This window comes from Vipera ursinii, assembly GCF_947247035.1.
Source record: "Vipera ursinii genome assembly, chromosome: 6".
Lineage (NCBI taxonomy): Eukaryota > Metazoa > Chordata > Lepidosauria > Squamata > Viperidae > Vipera > Vipera ursinii.
Window position 1 is genome coordinate 56,571,724 of NC_139515.1, and position 24,702 is coordinate 56,596,425.

The 24,702-nt window shown below is 39.0% G+C and overlaps 1 protein-coding gene across 1 annotated transcript in view; it reads left to right on the top strand.

Moving 5' to 3' along the window:
• ANO4 (anoctamin 4) overlaps window positions 1-24,702 on the top strand; it is a gene marked incomplete at both ends in the record, with an annotated part of 108,193 nt that overhangs the window by 1,891 nt on the left and 81,600 nt on the right. The window contains one exon of the mRNA XM_083365360.1: window positions 2,560-2,793. Coding sequence (XP_083221486.1) covers window positions 2,560-2,793 — 234 coding nt within the window. The remainder of the gene's footprint in view (window positions 1-2,559; window positions 2,794-24,702) is intronic.

The following is a 24,702-nucleotide window of genomic DNA, read 5'->3' on the forward strand; positions in this document are numbered from 1 at the left end:
GTTTGTCCATCTTTGTCCTTTTTTTGGTCATGCATTTCCTCTTTATTGTAGTGTCTAAATGTCCAGTCCAAAGAGGATTTGTAGCAAAGCTTAAGACTCAAATACTCACAAAGTTTTAGTTACAATCATTGTATTGTATCTATATGCATATTTATGTGTGTGTGTGTGTTTATGTATATATGAATACATTCTCCTGCATTTTTATTTTAGATAATAATATTTCTCATGGCAGCAGCAGTCTTTCTGTTGGAACCAGCTACCATAGTTGCATCAGCCAAATTACAGTAGGTAAGAAACTGAATACACTTTGTTTTCCCTTTAGTTTATAAAAAAATTAATGTTGACACTTGTGATTCCACTAATTTACAGTAGATATTGTAACAACTTTATGCACAAGTTTTGCAACAAAATTATATCTATTTATAGTCTATAAAAATTGTATAAAGAACATAAATAGGTAAATGAATTTGAAGAGCTGCTATACTGTAATTTTTCTTCCAAAGCTTGGATTTGATTTCCCATATTAAGCCTAAAACAGTTGCAATTCTTATAGTTAAGATTTGTTATGAGAGGGTGACTGTAGTTCAAGGAAAATCATTAATCAGCTGAATTAGATCTTTTGGGTTTAGATAGGAACCAGATACATAATATATTACAATTCAGGTTGATTATGAGATCAATAGTTCTGACTGATGATGAGTTTTATGTAGATCAGCAATGGGTAACTCCTACCTAATTCAGACCATGTTGTCCATTGTGGTGATTCAGAAATCCTTTCTCATAATTCAGTGATTTAATATCAAGTTTAAGATCTTTGGCACCATTGGTCAAATGTCTTATATGACCAATACCTGTAAATAGGAATCAGCCAAACACTGAGGCATGCTTGCTTTGTCTAGAAAACCAGCAAAAGACTGTTAATTGATAAAGAAAATGCAAACATTCCAGTGTGATATAAAAAGACCCTTAAGAAAGAAAAGATGGGTGGTTTAGGTGGTTGGGACAAACAGTAGGAAGCTAACAAACATTTCTTTTAATTAACTAGTTCGAAGAAGAACTTCTAGAAGAACCTGAGGCAGAAGGTTGCTTTATATGGTGAATATTTGCAACAATAAAGCTTGGGGGAGAATTTAATCAAGACTCTATAAATACGCATATTTAATCTCAAATCTTTAAGAACTGGATGCTTATATCATCTTAGCCTATTTTCTCTTTTATCAGGAGTTTTATTCTGTTCGTTTTACAACTTTAATGATAACTGCTCCTGCCTGTGTTTGCACTATAGTTAGTCCTCAACTTATGACTATAGTTGAAGCTGGAATTCTGGTCTTAAGTTGTGTTGGTCATTAAGTGAGTCACCATGTGATTGTGCCCAACTTTATTATCTTGTCTGTTGTGCTCCTTAAGCAAATGTGGCAGTTGTAAAGTGAACACAGTGGTTGTTAAGAAAATCCACCTTCAACAATGGGTGTTTTTTTTGCTGGAAATTAAAAGTAAATGCCAGTTTATGGCATAAAAAACCCATCTTAAATCACAGTCATGTGACCCCAGGATGTTACAAACAAACATAAATGTGGGCTGGTTGCTCAGCATCCAAAATGTAATCAAATGACTGCGGGAGGGACCTGGTTGTCAAAACTTCAAATCTCGGTTGTAAGTAGCTCTGTGGCGGTCTGTTGGAACATTGAATGGTCACTAGGAAACCAGTTATAAGTTGAGGACCATCTATATAGGAGCCAAATAAGCAAGTTTCTATATACTGCTAAAGATTTATTTTAGTGACAATGTCATGATTAGATTGTTAGAACTATTGAAAAAAAATATTTACACGTTCGAAAAGAAATTCCAAAACCTAATCTTCAGGGTTGTAGGAAACAAGATTCTATTGTTTCTTAGACTCTGTACACATATTTGCATAACTTGGTCATAAGTTTATACATTCTGCTTTGTATAACTGGTTTCAAACGGAATTATTGTAAACATGACTGGCTTTAAAAAAAAATTAGTTACTAGGCACACTTATAAAGATGCTCCAGGCTGGATTTAATCTTGTATGCAGACTTAGGTTCACTTAGCAAGAATATATCTCACTTTCTTTTACCCTGGAGCAAATCTGGAAGTGAACATAGAAAAGGGGACATATTCACTATGCACGTTCTAAGGACAAATAAACAATTTTAAATAAGACCAAATAGTTATTTTATTAGAGCCAGTTTGGTCTTGTGGTTAAGCAGGAGACCAGGAGTTCTAAAGTTGCTTTAACCATGAAAGCCAGCTGGGTGACCTTGGCCCAGGCACTTTCTCTCAGTCCAACTCACTTCACGGGCCTGTTGTGGGGAAAATAGGAAAAGGAAGGAATATTAGATATGTTTGTCACCTTGACTTATTTGTAAAAATAATAAAGGCTATAAATCTCCAAATGTCTTTTGAAACAGCAGAGAGTGGTGAATTCTTCCCTATCCCCAAATCTGTTAGTCTTTCAAAGATAATATTCTGTCAAAAGGCCTGTCTATCCAGTAAGGCTCTTCTAATATTAGTGCCTACTTTGCTTGTTTTCAGGTTTTGATGCTTCTGGTCATTTCTCAGTTGGACTTTCTCATTGGAAAAATCCCTGCTCTCAAGCTTTCCATCCTCTGCCTTTGCCTTTCTATGAAGAGGCTGGCACATGTCGGTATTATGTCCCACAGACCAACTTATCTGCTCCTTTGTCCTGCCCATCTTCACTTTCTGTCACTCCATTGCCTTCTTGCAGTGACAGCAGCAGTCAGGATTCGCTTAATGAAAACCTCACAGGTAAAAGGATTTGGGGAAAGGAATCATAGCTTTTGTGTTGAAATTGGGGTTCGTGGTTTAAAGTATATAGAATAAGTATATAATCTGATGCCTCATGTATGAACTTTAAAATTTTGAGCATAGTTTCCTAGGTCTCTCCAAAAATAGAGAGAATTGTTATATTACGGAAGAAAATTATTAAATAACCAGATATAATTAGTGATATTTAATTGCACTCAATTTGAATTAAATCAAACTTACCTTTTCTCCTATCCCATCCGTTGTTTAGAGCACCATTGCTAACATGCTTCTAAAGGACAAGCAAGGTCCTTGACCCACAAAAGATTGCAGATCATTGATCAGAGCCACTTCCTAAATTGTATCCTGCATGAAAATTGGCCAGTAAATTGTAGGGTAATCATTATTGGAAAATGAGTTTTGCAAGGAATGGACAATGGTTAAGTTCATTTTGAGGCATTGTCAATATCAAAGAGAAAGGAAAAGCAAGGGGAATAATAGAGAATGAAAGTCATCAAGCAGGAAGCGCTTCATGATTTGGATACAAAAGCAAAGCAGGCCAGATTAGTCTGTGATCAAGGCAGTGCATAATGGAGAAAAGGGATAAAAATATTTTTCTAGACACTTTTCTCTCTTGGAATTCTGCTATCAGCATTTAGTTGTTGGGATTTGCAACAAACTTTTTTTAAGATAAGGAAATGAAATTTGTAAGTATTGCAGAGTGCTCTTATACTGGTACATGTGTCTAAAGAAAAAGTATATTATAAAATGTGAAAATACAGCCCACTGAAGTAGAAGAATAACTGATTCTAAACAGACACTTGTTTATACCAAGCTTCTTTTATTCATGAATTTTCATTTAAAGAAACAATTATCCTAAACCAAAAGGAACCAGATGTTGGAAAACTCCCAGCCAGGCAAGCAGGGGAGATTAAGTGGGGAAGTAGCCTTGAGACCTTGTGTGGCCAAAAGAAGCATAAGCCTGACCCCCCTGGTATTTTCTGTCTTTAAGGGCAAAAAGGGATGCAAAACTATGGACAGATTTCATCTTACCAAATAAGTTTTCTGAAGGTGCTAAGATTTGTTGAGTCATGTTCTGAGTTTGATGATTATAGTATTCAATCTGTTAGCTTATTATTTCTTATTAGAACAACTAATGAAAACATGAAATGGCTAGATAACTATGGTAAATGTAAAAATTCCAAAATAAATGTTTTAATTTTGAATAAATGGCTGAACATTTTCTTGTTCCATGCACAAGAATCCAAATTAAAATTTCTAAGACAGAAGACTGTTCACCTACACTTGAATACTTGCTGGAAAGGGGAGGTCATCACCTCTGTGGTCAAACGCCGCTTACTATTAGGTATTCTTTCTGAAATTAAATTAGAATCTACCTTCCTGTAATATAGATCCATTACTATATAAAGTCCACTTTGCAATGACAGAAAATCAGCCTTGAATTCTGGGTGACATCTTTTCAGTTGAAGAGCATTATTGCCAGAGTTATAAGAACATTAAGGTTAATATTCTTTCCTTTTCATATCTCATAGTGTAGGAATGAGTGCATCTTGTCCCTTTCATTTAGCTGGTACTTTTACAAATACTTACAAGTATTTAGTAGAGTTTATTATTCTCAACTGTAAAGGAGCAAAAATAACAGGCTTTCTCCTATGAACTTCATTAAAGGTAAAGGTAAAGGTTCCCCCGCACATGCGTGCTAGTCGTTTCCGACTCTAGGGGCCGGTGCTCATCTCCGTTTCAAAGCCGAAGAGCCAGCACTTGTCCAAGGACGTCTCCGTGGTCATGTGGCCGGCATGACTAGACGCCAAAGGCACACGGAACGCTGTTACCTTCCCACCGTAGTGGTCCCTATTTTTCTACTTGCATTTTTTACGTGCTTTCGAACTGCTAGGTTGGCAGAAGCTGGGACGAGTAACAGGCGCTCACTCTGTTACGCAGCACTTGGGATTCGACCCGCCAAACTGCCAACCTTCTGATCGACAGGCTCAGCATCCTAACCCACTGAGCCACTTCATTAGGGAAGAAAAAACAATATTGGAAGGAGGCCTACAATTCAAGGCTCTTTGCAACTTTTTCTCCCTCTTTGCCCAGTCCTAATGAGAAGCTTAACTGCAAAAAGTTTCTGGAATGTACCATCTTTGTTCTTACCAGCTAGTCCTCTTGTAAATCCCCTAGGTAGAAAAATCAATTGCTAGCACCGATCCAGTTTCCTTCAGTTTCAATTTCTTTCTTCTCCCAAACTACCATTTTTAATTTTCCTCCAATTCTCCCTTTTAGGGATTGTTTTTCAGACCTACTCTTTCTTCCTCCTTTTCAGATCTAGCTGCTAAATCATCAAGGTAATGCTGTAAAAAAAGCAATCATACATTGCCATTGCTGATTTTCTTTCCTGCATATTGTAGTTATCATATTTCCCCCATCTCTTTTCAAACTAAATATTTTTCAAGCACTATACCTAGGATATAACTCCTAGACCATTGATCATCTTCATTGCCCTTCCCTGACATTCATTTTTCATGCCATTAATAATAAAGGAAAAGAATCCATTTATTAAAAAAAGTACTAGAAATGCTACTTATCTATGCTCAGTCAGGACTTTTTCTATTTGTATTAGTTGCTGCACTGTACTAAAATAGCTTTCAAATGCAATTATTCAGTCTTCACCCAGCCAATATTTGGGCTCATTTTCTATATGTACTTATGGAACAAGCAGTTTTCACTTGATTTCAATAATATGAACAATATTAAGGAGAAAAACCATTAATGGATTCATTGATTTTCCTATTTTAACTTTCCTTTAATAACTTTTATACTGGTTTAGATCCTCAGATGCTTGTAGAATAGTTCTGTACCTGAATTGACCCCAGTAGGCCCGTCCAGTTCCTTATCCTATGATGAAGCTGATGCAAATCTAGAAAAACTTCATGGATTAAAAGGGATGCCTGTTCTGTTTACAAGCCTTTTGTAGGTTCTGTATAATCCATATAAACCATAAAACTGAGCTATATTATTTTCTTTTCTAATTTACTTCATATACAAATTAATTGATGCAATTTATCACTAAAATAGTATGAAATGATGATGTAGTTTATGACAGAACTATCTGGCCATTACAATGTTAATGCAAGAGAATTTCTAGAAGTCTGGTGTTCTGATAGATCAATCATCAACAGATATATACTTGATTATAAATTATTCAAAAAAAATCAAGCAAAGGCCAAGACAGAATAAAACATTCTGGGACACATCTTTCCTTTTTACATACCCAGAAAACAATACATATATAAGTGAAACCCAACACAACAGGCAGAAACAGTCTTAGATTAACCAATACAACTAATTGATTCTGGTAGATGAATCATGAACAAGTACCATATACTGCAATCCCTATCAAGATGGGTAGAACAATCTGTCACATAAAAGGCAACAAACCCCATTCTTGCCTATCAGAGCACTGACAATCTTAACTAGTTCTCAAGAAGAAAACCCAAGTTCAGCGAATACCAAGATCTCAATGTTTCAACCCTGAGCTTCTCTTTTCTGTTTTGAATATTTACAGTGTCAGCTACTACCTCCTAGCCCACCCCTACTCCAAACTGTTCCCTTTGCAATATCACAATACATAGCAATTAATGTCTAATGTCTCTCAGTCATCCAGGTCATAGTTATCCCAAAGATGCTTTTTCACAAGGCAACTGGACTTTCTTGTTTTTTCTATGAAGATGTTTCGCTTCTCATCCAAAAAGCTTCTTCAGCTTTTTTTCAGCTCAGAGCTGAAGAAGCTTCTTGAATGAGAAGTGAAATGTCTTCAAAGAAAAAGCAAGAAAGTCCAGGTGCCTTGTAAAAAATCACCTTTGGCACAGCAATTGATGTTGTCAAGATTTTTTCCCAGTGCTCTGAAGCTGTTGAATCTGAATGGGGAAGAATATGCTATCACTCATTTCAAGCAGAACTGAATGGCTATGAGTTTTAGTTCCAGGACTGGGAGGGCCTGCCCCTGATCTCTCATTTTTGGTGCACCTGCTAAACAGACCATTGCAATTATTCTATATGAGGTTACCTTTGAAGACCATCTGGAATGGAATGCAGTGATACAAGTCGATAAGACATTTTAACATAGTTTTGGTTACTATCACTCTTACAGGTCTTTTCAAATGCAATGAATCCCTTAGTGATTAACCTCAGGCACATCAACATTTCTGTGCTTGAGCACTGCACAAAATAATTTTATTTCCAATTTCTTAATTGCCAAATTATTACTAGTCTGAAAAAATCTGCCTCTTGCTTTAAAATGCATTTATGTAATTAAGACTGAGAAGGCAGCACATTTAAAGTAAGCATTGCATTAAACTTTTTAAAAGATTATTAGTCTATATAGTCTACTACAAAGGGATGAGTTTATACCAGAGATAATTACACACACACACACATCGCATATATATTGTATGGGATCTTTCTTAACTTGTTTCTGATCTATACTGCTCAAAAAATAAAGGGAACACTTAAACAACACAATGTACTGAATTTAATAGTAGGATGTCTTATCTTGTGTTCCCTTTATTTTTTTGAGCAGTATATATATGTGCAGATATAACAATCAATTATACATTTGCTCGTGATTTGCGTGGCATAAAAATTATTCTAAGATAAGAAACTCCAACATTATTTATAAAATGATATAGTGGCATTGAATCATTATTTTTTTCTATCACTGTTTCTATCAAGAGCCTGATAACACCATTTCCAACTAACAAATTTTCTTAAAAGGTACATGCTTTTGCGACATTTGCAATCATGTGCCAGGAATGCTCCTCTGCATTATATATAGAACAAACCTTCTATGATATAATTAAGGGAAATAAGTTTGATATCAGGACATAAAACAAGGATAAAGTAATATCACAGCATTTCAACCTCCCAGGACACTTAAAGCAGACCCCAAAGTGACTCGAAAAGTGGCACTTTAACAGTATCATTAAGTGAGAAACTGTTTATTAGTTTTATTCTTTTATAATATAAAATGTGAAAATACAAAAGCAAATTGTAGGAGGCAACAGTAAAAAAAAGAGAAAACTAAAAAGGTGTAAAGAAAGGGAGGGGAAGAAACAAAAGGCATTGATTTCCGACTCTCTGTTGTAGTAAAATCAGACATTACAATCAACTTTTTATATTTCTATAGTAGTATGCACTAGCCATTTCTGTATTGGCAAATCAGTCTAATCAGTAAAACTCAAAATCATAATATTTTTTCCACCTCAAGCACAAAATCCAGAAGCGGTTTCTAAGTAGAAACAAAAGTACTTATGTTGTTTTCTTTTATCAGCAGTCAATTTGATCATCTCTGCTAATTCCATCAGCTTTTGTAACAATTCATCCATGGTAGGAATCGAGGCATCCTTCCACTTTTGTGCATAGAGCAATCTTGCTGGCATCACCATATATAAAATCAGAGTTCCAATTTTTTCTCAGTTCTCTTTCCATTAGACCCAGAGGGAAAGTTTCTGGTTTAATCTTTATGTTCACTTTAAGAATTTTTTGCATTAATATATGAATCCTACTCCAATATTTCTTTGCCAAGTGAGAAACTGTTAAACTCTTTTACTAGCAATCTCAGAAGGTCTCAACAAACACAATAGATTGGAAGAGGTGCAGAAATTAGGTTTTATTAGATATTATGATGTTTGCATTCAGTATTTTTTCTAGGAGTGCTAATATGAAAACAAACACAAAACAAACACTGATTATAAATGTGGTTTAGAAAGGATTTATAGTACCAGTGGTGTCCATGCTGCCCATCCTGGTCTGCATTTTTTATTTTGTAATCTACTACTTATCAAAGTAAAAACATTGTCCTCATAGATTTGTATTTATGAAAGTTTCTGTAAGTTTTCAACACTGAAATAGGACTTCTACATTATGGGCATCTAAGAGAGCTAGCACATGGCATGGGTCCGGAGTACCTCGGGGACCACCTGCTGCCGGCGTCAACTTCCCTCCGCCCTGTGCGTTCCCACAGAGAGGGCCTCCTCAGGGTGCCTCCGGTCAGAGAATGTCGGCTGGTGGCCCCCAGGGGGAGGGCCTTCTCTGTGGGCGCTCCGGCTTTATGGAATCAGCTACCGGTCGAGCTCCGGATGGCACCTGACCTTTGCTCCTTCCGACGCAGTCTGAAGACCCATCTATTTGAACAAGCCGGCCTGGCCTGATGGGGATATGTTGGGGTTTTAATGGGGATTTTTATATTGTTATCGATTGTTTTAGCTGGGCTACTATTTAATTCTTTTTAATTTTTGTATCCTGTACTTTTTATATGTGCCCTGTTCACCGCCCTGAGTCCTTCGGGAGAAGGGCGGTATACAAATATAATAAAAGTAAACTAAACTAAACTATTAATCTAAATTTTTACCCTGAAATCTTGCAGTAATGCATATAAGTGATTTTTAAAAGTAGGATTATTACTTAAAGGCCAACACAAACAGCTAAATTGATTCTAGCAAAGGCCAAGAATATGTTTTTATATTTGCAGAATACAAACAGAATGTGCATGCACATTCATGTGTATTATGAATATTGATCTATCTTAGCTTTTCCTGCATGCATTTATTTATAAATTCTGCATATTTTAATTACTTTTGTATGTGAATGTGATGGAATATACACCTGAAGGAGCAGAGAGGGAGACTTTTGGCAACACAAGAGCTTTTCCTAGAGAGAGGTCCAAATTTAGAGATTGCAATGCCAGTCTGGAGGTGGGACAGGGGAAGAAGTTCAGTATAGACAAATCTAGAATCTCTCAGGATATACTGTATCTAGTAGCTTAGAAAGTTATTGCTTTTATTTGGCAAGGTTTTGTCCAGATGTAAGCAAACAATGGACTGAACTGAATTAGATTTTGCTGTGTCGTCTCTAGGCTTCAACCTGACAGTAAGAATAATTTCAGTTTTTTAACTGAAATATTACAAATATATTTTCTTGAGTGTCAGATCTCTGCAAAATTATTCCATTAGTCTTCAAAACTGATGAATCACTATTTTAGAAATTTGCACCTGCAGCAATATGGAAACTATTTTCCATGTGTCAAAACATTGCATTTTGGATTTAAATCCAGGTACTTTTGCTAATATTATTAAGTTTATTTTTAAGTGAGTGAAACATGCTACTATATTGTAAAGTTATTTGGAATCTGAAATTTTAATCTTTTACCCAACATTTGAGAAGCAAGATTCTAGTTATAGTTACATATATTTTTGAAAGTATCAGGTAAGAGAACTTTTTTTAAAAAAAGTTTTTAATGGTACCAATATATAGTACTTCCATCCCTGAGATTGACACAACACTTATACACTTTTCTTATTTCTCCAGTTAAAAAAAATTGCATTTAAATATGTAAGCCGTATTCTCACTTGTTTCCATGGCATACAAAATAAGAATGAAACCTAATCGAGGCTTTCTGGAGGAATTCAGTTGGAAATACATGCATACATATCATATCAGTTTGTTATGACGCTGGATCTCTGGTTGTGACGCGATTGCATAACTTTTATACAGTATTTGCACCGGATAAAAGAAAAACAATTCCTAATGTCCGTACTGTAAGACGTGTATTTATTTTCTGTAAGATATATAAGCCTGGTCATTCTGCTTTTCTTCCTGTAACACTTTTGTCCTCTCCGTGCGTGGCTTTGGGATGACTGAGGCGTGGGGGAGAAATAGTGCGGTTGACTCCAAATCATTCGGATCTTGGGGACTTCGGATCCCCTCCTCAAATACCAGGGTCAGCGGGCAGCTCGTAGCGAAACGCTTCCGGGAGCCCGGGAAAGCGGCGCCTCAGCAGTCTGCCGATCCCAGCCTGGGGAAAGGGTGCGCGGGGCTTGTTCGCCTCAGTGCCCGGCTGCCAGGGCTCCAATCCTGCTAGTTCTTGGCAACGGCTGACCGAGCAAGAAGCCTGAGGCTGGCGGGGTCGCTCCCGCCACTTTTTTCCCGCTCCTCTCCCCCTCCACAGAGGGGCGCGCCCCCCCACCCCCACATAGAGAAACGCACGCGCGCGCAAATAGGAAGGCAGCGGGGCAGAGCGAAGAATCCCCGCTGCGGAGCTTCCGTGTGTGTGTGTGTGTGTGTGTGTGTGTGTGTGTGTGTGTGTGTGTGTGTGTGTGTGTGTGTGTTTTTCCCGGCGAGGGAGGACCCAATTGCCTGCATTTAGCTGCAGTGCTCCAGGGGCTGCCCTGCGCCCCACGTTTGGCTGCTGCGGCACAGCGAATCGCCGCTTACAGGTTTGGTAGATCGTGGAAAGACTTCCCTGTGGCCGTGCGGTGTTTGTGTGTGTGCGCGCGCGCGTGTGTGTGCTGAGTCTCGCGTCTTGCCTCCTTCCCTTTGCCTACGTCCTCCAGATGACTATTTGCCGGAGCTTTGCTTGAATCGCGTCCCGTTTAGGATCGCCTTTCTAAAGGACGCCTCCCTTTCCTAAGCTGCTTTTCCTCAGCGGTTCCGATTCGTGTGGTAAGTGGCGGGTGTGCATAGAATGGTGGTGTATTTGCTGCAGTGCTGTCTCTGGCTCTGCCTCCCCTTCCTCCTCCTCGCTGCCACCCCTCCGGATCACTTAAGCCTCGCGCCCTGGCCCATTTAATTCGGGTGCTTGATGAAGTCAATGCAGTTTCCTTCTGATTTTGTTCCTCGGAAACCCCGCCGAAGTCCCTCGCCCGAAATCCCTTTTTGCCCTTGACGGCGGAGACATGGAACAAGCTCCGGTTTGCTGTGCTAGAACAATACAGAGAAATCCCGGGGAAAGAAAATGGTGTGTTTGGGGGTTGCTGCTGGTTCCTCTATGCCAGATTAGAGCCTATTCCACAGAGCAAAATAGCCTCGAGCTGCAAAGAAAAGGGAAGGAAAGCAACTCGCGTAATTCCAGGACATTAAGAAGCGGGGAGGGTGGGACAAATATGCACACACAGACAGACACACGCAAATACAAGGGTTCTCCTCGGCACTTGGTCTCTGCCATTAAAGATAGATCCTTAACGCGGTTGCAGTACTAAGTGCAAATATCTGAGAAAATTATCCGACGTTCTGTAATCGTGTGTGTGTGTGTCAAAGTCAGTGTTAGGAAGCAAAGGTATTTGATCCAATAGATTTTGTAGATTTGTAATCCCGTGGTTGTTTTGTTTTTAATCTGAAAAGTTGAAAATTGTTGCAGCTCTTCAAGAAGAAAGAAAAGGGTTACATAATGTAATTGTAATGGAGATTGTAATTGCTTTGACCCTACTTTGTCAGTTAGTACAACTTTAACTTGACTATGAGGGGTGCTTAGTAAAAAGCAGAACTGAATTATACAGGACAAAACAGCAGCTTTGTAGAATATTAAGTCCTTGCATTTTCCTTCTTACTTCCTGTTTAAAAAAATAAAAACTTGTACAAATTTTAATGTGAAATAATATATCACAATATTTTTTCACTATATTAAAACTTTCAGTGAGATCATTTTATCATAAACAATAATAAATCCTCAAAGTGCCACAAAATAAAAACCAGGACTTTTATTTCAGATATTATGAGTTTAATGTTCAGTACTTGGATCAAAGATATGTTGATAGGAATCCATGTGCTTCCTATCAAAAATGTTTGCTGTGTTTCATATCAATCATTTTTCCACCAGCATAATTGGCTCCAGGGCAATTGAGGGTCACATTGTACTAGCTGCTCAACAGAAGACCACAGCTGACAGCTTGGATAGCATGCATCACATCTTAGGAAATGAAATGCTTGCCCATATTTATCTATATTTGATTCCCTTCCTTCTCTGGAGGCTTGAAGGCAGAGTTGCAAGGTTTGGGTTGCAGACATTCAGACAATCACTAAATGGCATCAAAGGGACAGAAAACACCAACCTTTTGCTGCCATTTAGTGATCTCTTGGATTTGTGCTGTGGAGACTCAGTAACTACACTCTACTATATGGTAAAAGTAAATATTTCCCCTAGTCAGCATCAGTTTGTGATTACCATACTCATACTCCAGGTCATGTTCTTGGCTAAACTATAAAATGGGTTTGCCCTTGCCTTCTTCCAGATTTTTTTTGTTGTTCACACAGCCATGGGATGTCTTCATGATCTCCTATCAAAATAATAAATATTAAATCTGATTCTGTTTTGTGGGTTCAAGCAAGATTAGCTAGGTGCTGCCATCAGCTATAGACTGCAGCCCTATGCATTTGTGATTTGGTATCTATTAGTGGATTATAATGCAACAGCAGTGAGATAATGCATTTTACAATCATATGTGCTCCTGCTTGAGAGTAAACCTTCAGCTTAATGGTACTTTGAGTAAATGAACATGGAAAATAAAAGGAACAAAACAGACATCTCTGGAGACTTTTTAAGTACTGTGCAGAAATGTAATGCAGGTGATGTTGTTTGCAGAATAATGTTTATTTTCCTGCATATAATAGAAGTCCCTAATTCTGATGACTGTCACATGTAGGCCATTTTATCTGCCTAGAGAAATTACTGTGGTAATTATTATAGCTGTTTACATTCCACCTGATGCCAATGTCAGTGCGGCACTTTCCAAGCTATATGACGTCATCTCCAGGTAGCAACAAACTCATCCAGAGGGTGCTCTTGTCATGGCTGGGGACTTCAATCAAGCCTGTCTTAAGACAGTTCTCCCCAAGTTTGTGCAGTATGTGCAATTTTCCACCAGAGGGAAGAACACTAGACCGTTTGTACTCTAATCTGAAACAGGCATACAGAACACTCCCGCTCCCCCACCTGGGTACATCCGACCATCTCTCACTCCTGTTGTGCCCGAAGTATGTCCCTCTCAGGAAAAGAACTCAGTCACAAAAAGGGTTAAAATCTGGCCAGCGGGCGCTCTCAGTCAGTTGCAGGACTGCTTTGAAACCACTGACCGGAGTGAATTTGAAGATCAAGACCTGAATGTATATACAGATGCCATACTCTTATATCAAAGCATACACCGACAGCGTGACAACAGAAAAGTGCATTAGAGTTTACGGGAATTGCAAACCCTGGATGACTGCAGAGGTATGAACACTCCTGAGAGCCTGGGATTCTGCCTTTAAGGCAAGAGACAGGGACACATATAGAGGGGCCAGGGCAAATCTCAGAAGAGGCATTAGGATGGCGAAACAACAGTATAAACATAAGGTGGAGAAGCACCTAGCAGAAAACAACCTGAAGCAAGTGTGGCAGGGACTGCAGCACCTAACCAACCATAAGGGCAACACAAGGATCACGGTCTATACTGATTCCTCGTTGGCAGAGGAGCTGAATATCTTCTTTGCTCACTACGAGGTGAAAAAAACAGACCCCATAGCCTCTGCTGGCCGGCCTTCTGATTCTCAGCCACTCACCTTGTATGAACATCAAGTGAAAGCTGTATTGAATGCTGTGAATTCCTGCAAAGCTGCAGGCCCAGATGGGGTGCTGAGGATAGTGGTTAAGAATTATCAGGGGTAATTATCAGGGGTCCTGGCAAGGATTTTTAACATCTACTTGCAATCGGCCTGTGTACCATCATGCTTGAAAGCAGCTACCATTGTCCCAGTCCCGAAGAAAACAGCAATTGAGTGCCTGAATGACTACAGACCTGCTGCATTAACGTCTGTAGTGATGAAATGCTTCGAAAGACTGGTTCTCCAACATCTTAGGACATGCCTCCCACCGGACTTCGACAAACATCAGTTTGCCTACAGGGGGAACAGATCAACAGACAATGCCATAGCTACTGCTCTATATTCTGTAGCAAGCCACCTGGAGAAACCTGGAAGCTATGTCAGGATGCTTTTCATTGATTATAGCTCAGCTTTCAACACTATTCTGCCAAGCATCCTTATTGAAAAGCTGACTGACTTGAATTTTCCCCCCTCCATCTGCGATTGGATTAAAGACTTTCTAAGGGACCGGCTACAAACAGTGAGGGTTGGGTCTGTTTCACCCCCCCCTGAAGCTTTGCACGGGCTCGCCACAGGGCTGCATGCTTAGTCCCTATCTGTACTCACTGTACACATACAATTGTGTATCGTCTGACCCATCCACTGCGATCATTAAGTTCGCAGATGATACCACCATAGTGAGTCTTATTACAGGTGGAGATGAAACAGCGTACAGGGGGGAGGTACAAAAACTATTCCTATGGTGTTTAGAGCAGGACTTTTCAGCCAGTGGTACGGGTACCACCTGTGGTACATTGGTACGTGGCAGGTGGTACGCAACCATCCAAGAAAAGTAGCGGGGGAGGGGAATGAGCTGAACCGGTGGCAGCACCACACAAGCCTGAGCGAGAGACAGCTGGAGCTGCAGGGCTGTCAGGGCTCAGCGGAAGTGCCAGGATCAGCGCCTGGCTCCAGCTGGAGCTTGGCACTGATCCTGGTGCTTCTGAGTCCAAAAGAAGCGCCGATCAGCTAGAATGTTGCAGCATCTCCAGGGTCTTGTGATTTACATTCAGATGCTTGGCAACTGATTCATATTTATGACGGTCACAGTCTCCCAGGGTCATGTGAAGTGACCAAAACCTGCTGCAACCACCCAGCAGGGGGGGAAATAAAACCCAAACACCCCCACCCCACCCCCGCTGCCAATCCTCAACAGAAACACTCACAACAATGAAAACCTCGGACAGGAGGAAGAGCGCTTCATCACTTTTTTCCTTTTTTTTTTGGTCATCAAGGTTTTGACACCTTGCTAGGCGAGTGGTGGTACTCGGACGTTGCCATATCCTAAAAGTGGTACAATGGGTGAAAAGGTTGAAAAGCCCTGGTTTAGAGAACAACTTGCACCTGAACATCGGCAAGACGAAGGAGATGGTGCTAGACTTCCAGAGGAAAAGAGAGGAACCTGCCCCACTTTACATCAGAGGGAGCTGTGTGGAGAGAGTTTCCTCCTTTAAATTCCTGGGAGTCTACCTCTGTGAAGATCTTACCTAGAAAGGCAATACAACCCAGGTGGCCAGAAAGGCCCAACAGAGACTCCACTTCCTCAGGGTCTTGCAGAAGAACAAGGTAGAACAATGGCTAATGACCTTCTTTTACTGGTCTACTATAGAGAGCGTCCTCTCATACTGTATTGCAGTTTGGTATGCTGGCCTGACAGCCGCAGATAGGAAGATATTACAGAGGGTGGTGAGCACAGCACAAAACATCGTGGGCTGTCCCCTGACACCACTGGATGACATCACTAGGGCTCGCTGCCTTGGAAGAGTGAGGAAAATTCTCAGAGACGACTCACACCTTGGTTGGTACCTCTTTACTCTCCTACCATCGGGTAGGAGATACAGGAGTATAGCCAGCCGTACCAACAGGCTGCAGCTTCTATCCATGGGCTGTCAGACTCTTGAACGGGAAATAACTTTATGTATGATTGACTTGTGAGGCCGGTGTGTTGTGTCCTGCAGTGGTATTGTAGCTTTATTTTTATGTTGGAAATGTAAAAAGCAAAAAGACAATATCCTTTACAGAGTTTAATGTTGTCTTTGACAATGGCAGCCAAACACTTAGTCCAGTCCCTAAACTCAGGAAGACGACCATTCATGCTGATAACAGATACCAGATCTGTAGCAGAGCTCACTGAGAGATAAGCCTTCATAAAATATGAAAGCAAAAGCAAAAAATGGGGGTTACTATAATAGTATTATTTAAATATTTATTGGTATCAGGGCCTTTAATTGACAGATAGCTTCAGAGGAACCTACAGTAGGTTTTAGCTCTCGCAGCATGTAAGGTAGTACTTTGCTGCACAGCATGGTGTTAATTCTTTCTGCAAGTTGCCTAAAGACTGCACAGATTGCTGCTACAGAAATAATGAAAAGCGTATGTTTTACATTCAGTGAGCAAATTGAAGTCACTAAATAAATAGCATGATGTCAAGTTTTACTTTAAAAATCAATTGATATTGGTTCATAGTTTGGAATCAGAATTCTAAAGACTCTTATTCTGAGGAACAATCAATTGATCCTTGTGGGACTTGCTTTTAAGTGAACACGCTTAAAATGCCCTTGTAATAATTGTGGGATTTGTGTTGATGTTGTCTTCATAGATAAAGCTTTAGTTGTATTTTAGTATAAGCATTTTTGTGCACTTTAACAGCATTATGCATTTTCAAACTAAAATGTTTGCTTTTTTTAACTGACATGACATTATAAATAATCAGACTTCATATCCTAAGGCTCTGTCAGATCAGTCCAATTCAGCTTGACTCAACCGTACATCCAAAGTAAGATTTGGAAATGAAAGTTTTCATCTCCTGTTGACCATAATAATACATTCATTAAAGACTGGTGTTTATTTGAACCTAATGACATTTGATGCATGGGTATTTGGGTGACAGGCTTTTCCACATCTGGACTTATTTTTAAGAGAAAAAAATTCTAACTTGTGTCCAACTCTATATTTTTTGTATATTATATATTTCTTAATTGGGTCTGGTTTTCAGAGACTGCCCTGCAGTTTTCTTGGCAAGGTTTTTAAAAGTGGTTTGCCATTGGCTCCTACCAAGGGCTAAGAGAAAGTGACTGGCCCAAGGTCATCCAGCTGGCTTTGTGCCTTGGGTGTGATTAGACCTTCTTAGCTGTTCTGGATTGTATCCTGAAGTCTTGACCACTACACCAAACTGGCTTCTTTTATATTATGTTATGTTACGTTACATTTGTTATTTTACATTACACTACGTGCACAATTCTTAGGCTAGTGAGTATTTTGACCATATCATCATTTTTAATGTATATTTTCCACCTCCAAGCTGTATAAACTTGAATGTTTAGTGGACGTAAGCATATCAGGTGATGTGTATTTGTGTAATGAAGGAGGGTGTGGCTTAAGGAGATCAACAACCTATATGAAGGTATGCAAAATTATTAGGCAGTTTCTTTTCCTCAGGCAAAATAGGCCAAAAAAGAGATTTAACTGACTCTGAAAAGTCAAACATTACAAAAAGTCTTTCAGAGGGATGCAGCACTCTTGAAATTGCTAAGGTATTATACTTATTAATCACAGAACTATCAAATACTTTGTTGCAAATAGTCAACAGGGTTGCAAGAAACGTGTTGAGAAATAAAGACGCACATTAACCGCCAAAGATTTGAGAAGAATCCAAAGTGAAGCTACAGGAACCCATTGTCACCCATTGCTGTCATATTCCAAAACTGCAACCTACCTGGAGTGCCCAGAAGTACAAGGTGTTTAGCGCTCAGAGACATGGCCAAGGTAAGGAAGGCTGAAATGCGACCAATAAGACACATAAGTTGAAACGGCAAGACGTCCAAGAAATATCTCAAGACAGATTTTTCAAAGGTTTTATGGACTGATGAGAGTGATTCTTGATGGACCAGAGGGATGGACCCATGGCTGGATCAGTAATGGGCACAGAGCATCACTTCGACTCAGAGGCCAGCAAGGTGGAGGTGGGGTACTAGTATGGGCTGGTATTATTAAAGATGAGCTAGTTGGACCTTTTTGGGTTGAAGATGGATTAGAAAATCAACTTCCAGACCTACTGCCAGTTTTTAGAAGACACTTTCTTCAAGCAGTGGTACAGGAAGAAGTCTGCATCTTTCAGGAAGACTATGATTTTTATCCAGGACAATGCTCCATCACATGCATCAAAGTACTCCATTTAAAGATGGATTTAAAAATGAAAGAATAATGAAATGGCCCCCTTCTTCACCTGACTTAAACCCTACTGAGAACTTGTGGATCCTTCTTAAATGGGAGATTTACATTGAAGGAAAACAGTACACCTCTCTGAACAATGTCTGGGAGGCTGTGGTTACTGCTTCACAAAATGTTGATCATCAACAGATAAAGAAAGAGACTCCATGAATGGAAGGCTTATGACTGTTATTGAAAAGAAGGGTGGCTATATTGGCCAAAACATCACTTTTACTTTCTTAAATATTCAGGTTTGAGGTTTATTTTGGATTGACTGAGAGCACTTTAGTTGTTCAATAAGAAAATTAATCCTCCAAAATACAACTTGATTAATAATTGTGCCCACAGTGTATATTATGATGTGATATGATATATTATCAATACTAATGCTATAGTATACTATGCTATACTATATTATTTTCCCTTTATTGGAAGATACAGTAAAATTTAGCAAAGACTTTGCAGAAAATATTGCAATCCTGGTATTTCTTACGTTAAAGAGCATATATTGTGAGCTGACAAATTATAGAAGGAAATGTGGATAGGTGATTCAAAGCTGATCTTGGATGTGGAAAATAGAATTAACTCTAAGAGCACTTAATACTGAGTGCTATTATTTATATTAGTAGTGAAGACCAGCATGCTTAAATTAGTTGCAACTGAACACAAATGTAAGGCCAACTTTTAGATTGTAGACAAATAATTTTTTAAAACAGGAAGACCGGAATCCGAAATCTAATTGAACTTGTGATAAGTTTATGAAATAATCTTTTTACAATTAAGTGGCATGACTGATACAGCTGTTGTTGTTCACAAAAGATATCAGCATGAAAAACTCCTTTTTGAATTCACAAAGAGTGCTGGATTTTTCAAAGCAATAAATTTATAAGGAAAAGTGCAGCAAAATACAATATTTATTTTCTTGGTTAGTATTGCAACAGTATTGAGGATGAAAAATAGACGAGGAACTTAAGCCCATGCCTATGAAATAAGAAAAAGATAGCAGTTATAAGAGGATTTTTTCACCCTAGGCCAGGAGTAGGCAACCTCGGCTTTTAATGACTCATGGACTTTAATTCTCAGAATTCCTGAGTCAGCTATGCTGACTCAAGAATTCTGGAATTTGAAGTCTTTGAGTCATAAAAGAGCCGAGGTTGCCTACCCCTGCCCTAGGCTATGTATATTTTGAACCATTCTACAAAGATCTTTTTGAGGACAAGTTGAGTGCATGATCTCACTTAAGGAGTGGAAAATATAACCCAAAAAGATAGCTAATCAAAACAAGAAACCATCTTGCCAATTTTAGGCATATATTTTCTTTGCATTATTAGGACACAGCATTGTGACTTGTGGAAAAATACTATAGACGTGGGAGTATCAGGATCCTTCTGTTTATCCTGAAAAGCTTGCTCCATTTTATCTCATTCACAGTACACGTGATTCCCTACATCAGAATTACAGCTCTGTCTCTGGAATTATCAAATGTTTTCGTCAGTTCTGATAGAGTCCAGTATGCCGAAAAGATATATCGATATACTAAATGAACAACAAAATACTAAAAATGTTATTTTCTAGCAGAAGAAATTCATCTGCAGAATTTGATGCTTTTGTCAAAGTATTGATAGCAGTATTTGTATAACACAAACGCCATTCCTTTCATACATTTTTATGAAGCCGCATATACACAATATATGTGTAGACCATGTATTTTAATAGATCAATGCAGCTTCTGTGATATACTTCCCCCAAGTGCAAACACCTCTCCTTACTAACAAGGACCATATTCCTCAGTATTGGCCTAGAGCAGGGCTTTTCGACCGATGGTACGTGTACCACTGGTGGTATGTCAGCACTTGGCAGGTGGTATGAGTATGATGGGTTGAAAAGCACTGTAAAAAAAGTGTTAAAGTATAAAAGTGGATGAGGTGAAGCAGCAGCAGCGCTGCACAGGCATGTTGGAAAGTCAGATGAAGCTGCACGATGGGTTGCCTGGGTCCTGCTGAGAGCCCAGGATCAGCACACAAAGCTCCAATTGATTGGGGGTGGCAGACAGCCCCATGGAGTCTTCAGACAGAGATTCAGCTGGAGCTGTGCGAAACATTGCCTGCTGAGAGCTCAGGATCAGCGGGCGCAGTTATAGCTGATCGGCACTTCCAGTGCACCCAGAAGATAAAAGGAGATGGGGAAGAAAGAGGAGAGGCTGTAAAAGGAGCAGGTTTTGGCGGGAGAGAGAGACAACAGGCAAGGGGGAAGAGAAGGGGATGGCGAAAGAGAGATGGAGAAGCATAGTCTTGAGGAGAGCAGTCAGCTGGAGATGCACCGAAGAGAAATGGGGGGGGGAGAGGAGAGGATATAAAAGAAGGGAGGAAAGAAGAGAGGATACAAAGAAGGAGTAGAGAAGAGAGGATATAAAAGTGGGGAGACGAGAGGATATAAAGGGGAAGAGGAGGATATAAAGGAGAGAAGAGAGGATATAAAAGGGAGAGAAGAGGATATAAAAGAAGGGAGGAGAGAAGATAGAAGGGGAGAGAAGAGACGATATAGGGGGAGAGAAGAGGATGTTAGATGTTTTGTGCCAGCCATGGCAGTTACCCAAAAAGGTCATCAGATGGGAGGCTTCTTTGCTTCCACTGATGAGTCAGGGGTCCCAGGCCCCTGCAGCCCCATTGGCGAGAGAGTTTTATGGTTAGGGAGGGGCTGAGACCCCCCATAAATACCTCTGCTCAAGGGGCTGCTCTTTGTTCTTGTTCAGCTTCTGCTTCTTGTTCTGTTCCAGTTATGCTATGCTAGCTTTCTATCTAATCTATCGTTAAATAAAGCTTCATATGATTGCATCTCTGCGTGATGCCTTTTCACTTGGAAGCACCTTAACGATCCATCGACCTCGTGAGACCATCTCACAGAGGATATAAAGGGGAGAGGAGAGGATATAAAAGGGGGAGAGAAAAGATATAAAGGGGAGAGAAGAGGATATAAAGGGGAAGAGGATATAAAAGGAGGGGAGAGAAGAGGATATAAGGGGGACAGAAGGATATAAAAAGGGGAGGAGGATATAAAGAGGAGAGGAGAAGATGTAAAGGAGAGAGGACATAAAGGGAAAGAAGAGGATATAAAGGGGGGAGAGAAGAGATATAAAGGGGGAGAGAAGAGGATAGAAAAGAGAGAGTAGAGGATAGAAAAGGAGGGGGTGAGAAATTTGTTAAATGAGTTTTGCCTCATTTTATGACTTCTTGCCGCATTTGTTAAGTGAATTACTGCAGCTGTTAAATTAGTAACGTGGTTGTTCAGTGAATCTGGTTTTCCCGCTGACTTTGTCAGAAGGTTGCAAAAAGGGATCACATGACCCTGGGACAATGTGACCATCATAAATATGAATCGGTTGCCAGGCATCTGAATGTAAATCACATGACCCTAGGGCTGCTGCAACGGTCATAAGTGTGAAAAATGGTCATAAGTCACTTTTTCAGTGCCATTGCAACTTTGAACAGTCAATAAGCGAACTGTTGTAAGTCAAGGACTACCTGTTCTTTATCACTTTTTCCCATTTTTTTTCTTTGGTCATCAAGTTTTTGACACCTTGCTAGGCGACTGGTGGTACTCCAATATTGCCATATTCTAAAAGTGGTACAATCGGTGAAAAGGTTGAAAAGCCCTGGCCTGGAGGATATAGTTTTGTATTTTAAAGACAACAAATTTACAAAGTTATTATTTTGATATTACAGTTAGCAGTTTTTTGCTTATATTCTATAATATGTTGTCCTCTGAAATTGTCCACAAAAAAGTACAAAACCTGGAAGATAGTTAAATTCTGACCTGCTGTTTTGTTTTGGAAATGTAGATTGGATAAAATTATAGCTGAAAATACTAGCATTGAATTTCTCAGTTCAATAGTTCCATAAGAAACTAGTAATAATTTAAAGGTTGGAAGTGCAGATTTCTAAACAAATCTCAAAATAGGCCTTTGAGGATATGGTCAGTCATTTTCTCTTTCTGCCCTAGAGTTAAAAAAAAAACTTACTCTTCATGTTCTCAGTTGTTCAGTAATTATATGTGGCGTGGCTGATGGCTCATATTTTTATTTTAAACGTTCATTTACACATACACATAGTAAAATGATAGAATGTCAGAAGAAAGTAATCCATCTGTAATAAAATCTTATTTGGTTGAGATCTCAAGTTAGCCGTAGCCTCAAATTAATTCCCTCCAGAGTTTGACTTGAGGTAATTTGAAAGCTTAGATTCAATTCCAATATAATTATTTAAATCTCTGTGTCAGACAGTTTAAAGCAGGGGTGTCAAACTGCCGGCCTGTGGGCTGGATGCATCACGCCAAAAGCGTGCCCATCCCATTGCCGCACTGGGGGAAAAGTCATGATACGTCACGACACGTTCCATGACGTTGTGAGTTTGACACCCCTGGTTTAAAGCATTCATTCTTCAGTGTAGAATTTTGGTTCCTATAATGCAGTTTAATTTCTAATATACCTCCAAGAAATTTATCTAAATATTTATGAAAGAATTTTGAGTTTGGGATAGTTGGTAAATGGATTCTTTGGATTCACAATTCCCATTAAATCATAATCTGCCTTTCTGTTTATAAATTATGATAGTACATAGCACATTTTATGGCTAAACATGAGCCCATCTAAACATACCTTGACCCAAGCAAACTCCATTTCACTAAATTCAAAAATGTTTTCCAGTAGTGCGCCTTTGTCTACAAAGGGACTTTACATAAAATGAATATTCTTTATTCCAGGGCTAGTGTGCATTTTACCCGTCAAGAATATTATAAAACCTTTATTTCAATGATGTTTCATTAAAATGATGGGCCATCTGGAAATTATGGACAACAAAGGAGAAATTTTTTTAAAAGTATTGTTATTATAGAGCAGCAATGATAACTCTTTTGGGGTCTTGGGAATCAAACTACAAATTCTGCCATGCCTGAAAGATGCAAAAATCAAGGCTTGTGATACTTTGACAACATTTGGGAAATATGGTGATAGATTTTCAGTCACTTTGGGGGTGTGCTTTCTATTGGTTCAGATTTTTGTTTTGCCTTCCCAGAAGAAAAAAAAATGGGCCCAAAGATTTTGGCCCAAGTCATTCTGGGATTCTCTGTGGAGAGTTTGTGACTGCAGAAATTGATTCTGGTGGCCACATGCATCCCATTAGCTGCGTGTTGTTCATTCCTGCAATAGAGTTTTGAGAAAATATGTAATTATGCCATTTCTTTTCATTTGCAGGGATTGAAATACTGCCGGTCCATAATTATGTGAAGCCAATCAGCTCAAGTAATAATATTGGGGCTTCATCTAAGAAAGATGAAAAACAAAGCTTTGTGAAGGTTTTAGTTTAGATCATAGATGTAAGTTTTTATAATGCTAATTGAGATATACAATGAGAGGGAAGGATGCTATTTATTATCCAAATAATGAAACATAACAACTACTAAAAGACTGAATGGGCTTTCTCAATATGCATCAACAAGAAGAGTAGTCATCAGCAGAAAGAGAAAGTGAAGCTTTGTTCCCAGCAAGTGTGTGGATTCCAGACAGTTGGCTTACATTTCTTTGTGGAAGAAAAAAAATTGTTGGATGCCCAAGAGGAACTTAGTTTGGTATTGGGGATTGCAATTAAGTTTTAGCATTCATTAAAGCATACAGAATTAAGGTTTTGCAAATAGCCACTCTTCTTTGGCTGTATTCCCAAAGATTAAATCCATGCAAATGTATTCAGCCCGATGTGACACAAATGCAGTATGGAAATTAAGGGTGTAGCCAGCAATTCTAGCCTACCTCTTCAGTGAACATAGGTATTTTTCTGGGAAAAGAAATATTGTAGTATCAAAGTAATCAGGCCCTTACCATGTGCAGCAGCAGCAGCAATGTGGTTTTCTTTTGGTGGCCGGGGGGGGGGGTTGGAGACAGAAAGTCAGGAGATCAGCTCAAATATTTCTTATTATAGGCTTAGTGCTAAAAATTTTAAATAAGAGTACTTGTTTTGTAAAATATTGCTAGCAGCAAATATGTGCATTTTAATGTTTATTATTTGTGATCAGTATTGGCTCTTTTATTAGATTCTTTTGTCTCCCTGAATATTTTAAAGTATTTAAATTAAGGAAGATTGTAAATTTTATAGAAATGCAAATCTTTTTTAGTTTAAGGTGAAATTTTACCTCTGTATTGATAAAAAAGACACATGAAAATTTATTGCACTCAGAGTGAAATAA